We start from the raw sequence: 8743 nt of genomic DNA, 5'->3' as shown, positions 1-8743 counted from the left end.
CTGCCTAACAGTGTTATGTAGCAGTAGTATCAGTAGTACTAGTACCTTCTGAGTACACTGCCTCACGGTGTGGTGTTATATAATAGTAGTAGTAGTATCAGTAGTAGTAGTACTAGTACCTTCTGAGTACACTGCCTCACGGTGTTCACCAGCTCGTTGATCACCATGTCGACACATTTCTGACACGGCTCTTTGATCTGAGCGATGAGTCTCTTCACGATCGTCTCAAACGCCATGTCAGGAGTGAACAGACCGGTCCTGAGGAGAGAATACGTTACTGATAACCAATCACACCGATCAATAACGTCCTGAAGAAAGAACGCGTTACTGATAACCAATCACACCGATCAATAACGTCCTGAGGAGAGAACGCGTTACTGATAACCAATCACACCGATCAATAACGTCCTGAAGAAAGAACGCGTTACTGATAACCAATCACACCGATCAATAACACATTGATCTCACCTGATCCCGTGGATGTTCTTGATGGCGTAGCTGATCTCTTTACGGAGAGTCTTCTCATCACTATCTAACTACACACACAAACACACACAAACAGATACATTGATTACAGTGATGACTGCTTTCTATATGAAAGACAATAGTGTGTGCGCGTATATGTGTGTGTCTCTGTGTGTGTGTCTATGTGTGTGTGTGTGTGTGTCTATGTGTGTGGGAAAGCTACTGACTGGGCCTGAGACTCTGATTGTTGGTGACTATGCTGTAAAAGATGTCAGAACATTGTGCAGCAGGAATACCAAAACACTCTGCTTTCCGAAAGATATGGTCTCCAACATCGTGGTTGACCATCCCATGGTGAAAAACATCACCGTGCATACAGGAAGCTGTGATATTGTGAAACAACAGTCTGAAGTTCTGAAGCGAGACTTTATTGATCCGTTAAACACAGTCAGCTCTGTGAAGGCTGAGGTGTTTATCAGTGGTCCTCTTCCATCAGTCAGAGGAGGAGATGAAGGATTCAGCAGGCTGTTTGCACTCAACAAATGTCTGTCAACTGCGTGTACTGACCATTCAGTCCATTTTATCAACAAGTTCTACCTTTCTGGGAGCGCAGACATCTTTTTAAGGCACATGGAGTTTGCCTGAACAAGTCAGTTTAACTGTTTACCTCTAACCTATTTTTCTTCCTGCGTCATCCGTCTGTTCCTACTGCCAAGGAAAAGACACAAGAGGAGTCTAAACAAGAGATAACCACACAGCATCGCCGTAGAGACCTTACGGGAAGGATGCCCCGCTTAAGGAGATCCACGAGGAGGAGTCTCCAACTTCACCATCAGGGACCGCCTCTGATCACCCACTCCCCCCCCCCCCCCCCCGGGGAGGCGCCATCCCCCCCCCCCCCCCCCCCCTCTTCCCCCCCCCCCCCCCCCCCCCTCCGAGAGGAGGAGTCTTTACCTCCCTCACCAGCACCTACTTCCACCCCTCAGACTCCATCCAGGTCCCTTTCCTCTCTACTCACACTCTCCCCATCCTCCCCCCACCTGGAGTTCACTGACCACATGAAAGAGCTGGTCATTGCTGGAACCAAAGACACTCCTCGCCCCACTCCTCGATGTACAGCCCCACCCCCGCCACTGGCTTGAAGTCCTCAGCCAGTTTTGACACAATCGGCGAAGTTAAAGCGCCCTGCCCATCCCCGACCTCCACTACTGTCTCCCCTACCTGATGAAGGCAATAATTAATATATTCTGGGTCCAGGCTACAAGGCTAATGACACCAATGATTCTCTCCAGGAGAAGTCGGGGCCCTGTATGCAGCGAGCCTTCTCAATTCCTGTCCTGATAGTTCATAGAAAAAGAAAAGTGAGGCTGGGAAGAAACAATAGTGAATCTGTAAATTTATCGAACTTAACATACATTCCTTGTCAGCCTGTCCAAATAAAGCTTTAAACACATTAAACATTTACAGACCACCTAAATACTGTGCAACCTTCTTTGATGAGTTTACTGAAGTGCTGTCTATAATCTGTATTGATTTTGACTGTGTTGTTATTGTTGGAGATTTTAATATCCATGTTGATAATCCCCAGGACAGAGGGTCTATAGAACTATGTGGTGTCCTTGATAACTATGATCTGACTCAGCATGTGACAGGACCCGCCCACAACAGGGGGCACACTCTGGACCTAATCATCACCAAAGGTGTAAACATTTCCAAGGTCGCTGTGACTGATGTTGCACTCTCTGATCATTTCTGTGTTTTCTTTGAGAGTGCAATCTCCTTGCACATAAATGTCCAAACCGAGGTTGTGACAAAGTGTCTTGCATCTCAGCCAATGAGCTTGTAGATAGCTTCAATTCTAAAGTTTAAAATGTTATTGATACCATTGCACCCACTAAAGTGAAGGTTGTCTCGGGTAAGCAAAGATCTCCTTGGAGAAATGCTACGCTGGTCAGAATAGAGAAACGAGAGTGTCGGAAAGCTGAGCGCAGGTGGCGAAAAACAAATCTCCAGATTCACTGTGACAAGGCAGTCCTTCTTCTCTGACATCATAACCAAAAACAATAACAATACACGCGCCTTATTGGCTACCGTCGACAGACTAACAATCCCTCCAGTGTCAGTAGCTGCTGAGCTCCAATCCACCTGGGCATGCAATCATTTTGACTCCTTTTTTACTGACAAAATTCAGTAAATTAGACAAGCAGTGAGTGCCTCCACACCAACCACAGGACATGTGTTGTCCCCATCTCTGAATAACATCCATTCAAATATCATGACACAATTTCATTCAATCGACCGTAGAAGCCTAGAAGACATTATACAACATCTGAAGTCATCCTCCTGCTGCTTGGATATTCTACCAACACACTTCTTCAAGAATATTTCAAACTGCATAACCACTGATCAAATTGTAAACACATCCCTTCTCTCAGGTGTCTTCCCACAAGCCCTAAAAACTGCAGTTATTAAACCGCTCCTAAAGAAGGATCATTTAGACTCCACAACAATGAAAAATGATAGGCCAATATCAAACCTCCCATTTGTATGCGACTGCACCATTTTTAAATAAAATAATTGAAAAAGCGGTTTTTCAACAGCTCAACAACTTCTTGGCCGTAAATAACTGCTTTGATGTTTTCCAGTCAGGCTTTGGACAGCACCACAGCACTGAAACTGCTCTTGTTAAGGTTTTCAACGACATCCACTTAAACACAGACAATGGCAGAATTTCAGTCTTGGTATTACTGGATCTCAGTGCTGCATTCGACACGGTCGACCATGACATACTACTAGAAAGACTAAAGATCTGGGTGGGACTCTCTGGCACATCACTTAACTGGTTTGAATCCTACATGAAGGACCGAGAATACTTTGTGTCTGTAGCTAATTACACATTAGAGCTGACTAAAATGACATGTGGTGTTCCCCAAGGTTCAATACTGGGGCCTCTTCTGTTCAACATCTACATGCTTCCACTAGCTCAGATTATGGAAAACAACAAAGTGTGTTATCATAATTATGCAGACGACAAACAAATCTACATAACTATATCACCAGGGTACTATAATCCCATACAAGGGCTGGGTATGTCACGATCAGGCTTTGCCTTCTGTGTTCTGTGTGTGTCTTTGTGTAGCTCCACACCCTCCTCACTCTACCTGTCAGTCACTCCCTCAGCAGCAGCCTAACTCCCTTCACCTGCCTCTGATCACTAATCAAGCACTCCCTCATCATAACAACTCCCCTCACCTGTTCAAGCCACTATTTAAACCCCTGCCTCTCAGTCACTCACTGCCAGATCATTGTCATGTCTACCCGTCCGTTTGGCTTGTCCTGTTCCCGGTTTCCCTGTCTGCCTGCCCTGCCTCGTCCTGCTGGATTTCCCCCTTCGTCTCTTGTCTCGTCTGTGAATTCCCTGTGTTCCTGTAAGTTTCCTGTTCTGATTTAAGTTTTAATTAAATTCCACTTCACTCTAATTCTGGTCTGGTCTGCATTTGAGTCCTCCATCATGCCCTGTGACAGAATGATCTGGCCTAAAATAGACTCAGCAGACCACCGTTTGGAGTGGCGTCTCCCTGAGTGGTATGAACAGTTTATGGGATACTGCCTTGTCCAGAAGGCGAACCATGACATGTTGGACTCAGTGGACCAACGTTTTGAGTGCTTTTCTGCTGAAAAGCTATGGACCCGCCTGGCCTTGGGAGGGCCTCGGAGTGTCCAGGAGGCGAACCACGGCCAGATGGGCTGCCCTTTCAACCCTCGTAGGAGGCAGAGGCAGAGGAAGGGTCAGACCCCCGTTCCCGCTGGGCCGCAGCGATCCACCGTTCCCGCTGGGCCGCAGCGTTCCCCTGTTCCCGTCTCCACTGGGCCGCACCTTTTCCCCGTCTCCGCTGGGCCGCAGCTTTTCCCCGTCTCCGCTGGGCCGCAGCTTTCCCCCGTCTCCGCTGGGCCGCAGCTAACTCCAGCTCCCCATGTCCCATCGGCGGTCCGGCCGACTCCAGCTAGAGTTCAGTTCCCCTCTCGATCCCCAGCCTCTAGAGTTCAGTTCCGCTCTCGATCCCCAGCCTCTAGAGTTCAGTCCCCCTGATCTCCAGCCTCTAGAGTGCAGACCCCCTGATCTCCAGTCTCTAGAGTGCAGACCCCCTGATCTCCAGTCTCTAGAGTGCAGTCCCCCCCTGTCCTCCAGTCTCTAGAGTGCAGTCCCCCTGACCCCCAGTCTCTCGAGTGCAGTCCCCCTGACCCCCAGTCTCTCGAGTTCCGTCCTCCTGACCCCCAATCTCTAGAGTTCCGTCCTCCGGACCCCCAGTCTCCCCAGTCTGGCATTCCCCCCGAGCACCTGTGTCCAGAGCAATTCTGGCAGACCAGCCGTCCCCCCGAGCACCTGTGTCCAGAGCAATTCTGGCAGTCCGGCAGTCCCCCCGAGCACCTGTGTCCGGAGCAACTCTAGATCCAGCCGTCCCTCCTCCGGACCCCCCTCCACCCACCCGGTTGTGGACTCTGACTCTCGGCCTCTGAGCCAGAATTTTCTTCAATTAAACAAAGACAAAACAGAAGTAATTGTTTTTGGTACCAAGGACGAACGATTGAAAGTCAGCGCTCAGCTTCAATCACTGATGTTAAAAACTACAATCCAAGCCAGATATCTAGGTGTAGTTCTGGATTCAGACCTCAACCTGAACAGCCATATCAAGACAATTACAAAATCAGCCTACTATCACCTGAAGAATATAGCAAGGATTATGTCTCAACAGGATTTGGAAAAACTTGTCCATGCATTCATCTTCAGTAGACTGGACTACTGTAACGGTGTGTTTACAGGTCTCTGTAAAAAGTCAGTCAGAAAGCTGCAGCTCGAGTCCTCAGTAAGATCAAGAAAGTGGATCACATCACTCCAGTTCTGAGGTCTTTGCACTGGCTTCCTGTCCAGCAAAGAATTGATTTTAAAATCCTGCTGTTGGTTTATAAAGCACTGAGGGTCTGCTGAGACCCTCAGCTCCTTTAAATCAAGACTGAAGACTTTTATGTTTGCTGCCTTTAATTAAACCACATTCAAGGATATTAACACATTTCTGCATTTCTGCATTTTACTACTGCATTTTATTTCTTACACTGCTTTTTAGTGTTTTAATGACTGTTTCAGTGAATGTTCTTAATTGTTTTTAAATCTCCTTTTCTATTGCCTTATGTTTTGATGCTTTTAATGGTTTTATGTGAAGCACTTTGAATTACCTTGTTGTTGAAATGTGATATACAAATAAACTTTGTGTGTGTGTGTGTGTGTGTGTGTGTGTGTGTGTGTGTGTTACCTTAACCAGCTCAAAGGGGAAGCGTTCATGAAAGATCCGGTTGATCTTGGCTCCTCCTGACAGCTCGTATGTTTCCACCTGATCTCCTGATCCTTCGATCCGCTTCTCAAAGTCTACGGCGAACTGTTGCACCATCCTGACACATGCACACACAGAGACACACACACAGTATTAGTAATATTAGTGTGTAGTACTAGTATCGTTGTGTAGTACTTGTATCAGTATGTGATACTAGTATCAGTGTGTAGTACTAGTATCAGTATGTGGTACTAGTATCAGTGTGTATCATGGTGTAGTACTAGTATCAGTATGTGGTACTAGTATCAGTGTGTATCATGGTGTAGTACTAGTATCAGTATGTGGTACTAGTATCAGTATGTGGTACTAGTATACTAGTATCAGTGTGTGGTACTAGTATACTAGTATCAGTGTGTGGTACTAGTATCAGTGTATAGTACTGACTGCAGCAGGGCCTTGGTCTTGCGTCCCGGGTCGTCTGGTCTGAAGTTCTTGTACTCCTCCACCTCCTTCTCGATGGACAACAGCTGACTCTGCAGTTTGCTTCGTAACGCCGGTAATGTGTCCCGGATGTGGTTGGTCAGTTGCTACGGTAACAGAGAAACGCTCTGTTACTAGGTTACAAAGGAAGCTGATCGTTAACGCTAACCTCAAACCAATTTATCTCACTGTCTGAGTGGGACCTTCTGAGGACCTTCAGAAGACTTTCAGAGGACTTTCTGAGAACCATCAGAAGACTTTCAGAGGACTTTCTGAGGACCTTCTGAGGACTTCCTGAGAAACATCAGAAGACTTTCAGAGGACTTGCGGGGCGATTGTGACTAAGTGGATAGCAGGGCCTTCTTTCAATCAGAGGGTCGGTGGTTTGAACCCCGGCTCCGGCTCCGCTAGTCGCATGTCGATGTGTCCTTGAGCAAGACGCTTAACCCCAAAATTGCTCCTGTAGTTGTGCCTACGGTGTAGAAATGTGATAGACTCTGAATTGTAAGTCGCTTTGGATAAAAGCGTCTGCTAAATGACTGTAATGTAATGTAATGTAATGACTTTCTGATCACTTTCTGAGAACCTTCAGAAGACTTTCTGAGAACTTTCAGAGGATCTTCTGAGAACCTTCTGAGAACCTTCAGAGGACCTTCAGAAGACTTTGAGGACATTAGAGGAACAATATGTGTGCTGACCTGGTTGAGGATCTTCTGCAGGTAGGCGGTGCCCATGCGGTCAGCCAGGTGTCGGTATGACTGGTGTGACAGGAAGAACTTCCTCTCAGCCTGCAGAGCTGCCGTGATGTCTTTCCGCCCATCGATGTCCTTCTGACTGCGGTTCACCACACCGATGTAACCTGAGATCAGAGTGCATCATTGCGACCTGAGATCAGAGTGCATCATTGCGACCTGAGATCAGAGTGCATCATTGCGACCTGAGATCAGAGTGCATCATTGCGACCTGAGTTCAGAGTGCATCATTGCGACCTGAGTTCAGAGTGCATCATTGCGACCTGAGTTCAGAGTGCATCATTGCGACCTGAGTTCAGAGTGTATCATTGTCTCTGTGAGGACACCTGGGACCTGTTACCTGCATGTTTTATGCTTCTTATCTGATTTGTTTCTTCACAAAGTCTTTCTTGTTGGTTTAAATATCTTTAGGGTCTTTTTCGTGACACTGGTTTAAAACCGTACTTCTTACCTCTGCGTAGTGGAAGCAGCTTGTTTTCCAGAATGTCTCTGGCGTCCGTCCCTTCGTCCATCAGGTCCAGTTTGGTGATCACACCGATGGTCCTCAGACCTGAACACACAAGTTCTTAATTTAAACCCACCAACAGATCACAAGCATGGACAGACGTGTGAGGGAGGCTTTGAGTGGCACCGTGCAGGTCCAGGTCCAGGGGCCCACCAGGGGCCCTAGACCTGGACCTGGTAGTCCTGCTCAGAATTATATCTCTGATCAGAGGTATAATATGTTGAAAGTGTAGGAGGTGCAGAAGACGGAGGTGAGGGGTCCAGGGGGTGAGGTTTAGAGGAGGAGGACTGACCTTGGGGGTCCACCTCCTTAGCGATCTTCAGAGCGTCAGAGTTAGCGAGGTCAGAGTTGGCAGGAGAAACAGCCAATAGGAGACAGTTGTCTTTGGTCACAAACTGCATCAACATCTCTCTGATCTGGTTCTCAATGTCTGCCGGTTGATCCCCAACAGGGACTTTCGTCATTCCAGGGAGATCCACCAGGGTCAGGTTCAGGACTGAGAACACAATGACAGAGTTAGGTATTAGTGTGTATTATTAGTGTGTTACTGTTGGGGGAGTACACCCTGAGGTTGATGGGTAAATGTGTGTGTATTAGTTGTATTATTAGTGTGTATTAATGTGTAGTATTACTGTGTTACCATTAGGAGAGTACACCCTGAGGTTGATGGGTACCGGACTGATTCCTTTGTTCTGTCCGGTGATTCGATCCGTTTCAGCTTCGATCTCATGACGAACTTCATCAAAGTCAATGAACTTCTTCCCTTTACAGTGAAGGAACTCTGCATATTCTGATAAATACACATCACATGATCAGTCACATGATCAGGTTCATGTTTGCAGTGTAACCATGATGACAGGAAACCATCTCACCAGTTGGACAGTTGATCAGCTGCAGCACCAGAGGACGACGAGTCACAATACCTGAACCACGAGGGAGGAAGTCTCTGAGGGAGTAAGAGGAGGAGGAGAAGGTTATTCCATGACACCTATTATCTTAGAGTACAGAGTACCTGAGCAGGTAGAGAACAGAGTACCTGAGCAGGTAGAGAACAGAGTAGCTGTTATCTCTGTTTTCTCTGTTAATCCATGAGGAGCTCCACTGCTACAGAACGACATAAAACCCTCCACAACAACAAAGTGGAACATTTACACATTATACTAAACATTATATATGACGTCATCTGTTCTATGTTCTCGTCACCAGGAGAGAAA

At 47.0% G+C, this 8743-nt stretch overlaps 1 protein-coding gene across 1 annotated transcript in view; it reads right to left on the bottom strand.

The window, feature by feature from the left end:
• Positions 1 to 8525, bottom strand: part of LOC116377820 (dynamin-1-like) — a gene marked incomplete at its 5' end in the record, with an annotated part of 9920 nt that extends 1395 nt beyond the window's left edge. Inside the window, 9 exons of the mRNA XM_031839561.1 lie at positions 120 to 258; positions 469 to 536; positions 5775 to 5910; positions 6237 to 6379; positions 6971 to 7131; positions 7476 to 7574; positions 7822 to 8025; positions 8170 to 8319; positions 8402 to 8525. Coding sequence (XP_031695421.1) covers positions 120 to 258; positions 469 to 536; positions 5775 to 5910; positions 6237 to 6379; positions 6971 to 7131; positions 7476 to 7574; positions 7822 to 8025; positions 8170 to 8319; positions 8402 to 8525 — 1224 coding nt within the window. The remainder of the gene's footprint in view (positions 1 to 119; positions 259 to 468; positions 537 to 5774; positions 5911 to 6236; positions 6380 to 6970; positions 7132 to 7475; positions 7575 to 7821; positions 8026 to 8169; positions 8320 to 8401) is intronic.
• Positions 8526 to 8743: the final 218 nt, after the last annotated feature.

The sequence above is a fragment of the Anarrhichthys ocellatus genome, unplaced genomic scaffold, assembly GCF_004355925.1.
Source record: "Anarrhichthys ocellatus isolate YVR2014 unplaced genomic scaffold, GSC_Weel_1.0 scaffold1714, whole genome shotgun sequence".
Taxonomy (NCBI): domain Eukaryota; kingdom Metazoa; phylum Chordata; class Actinopteri; order Perciformes; family Anarhichadidae; genus Anarrhichthys; species Anarrhichthys ocellatus.
The sequence above is the reverse complement of the archived record's forward strand: the minus strand, read 5'-3'. Positions and strand labels throughout refer to the sequence as shown.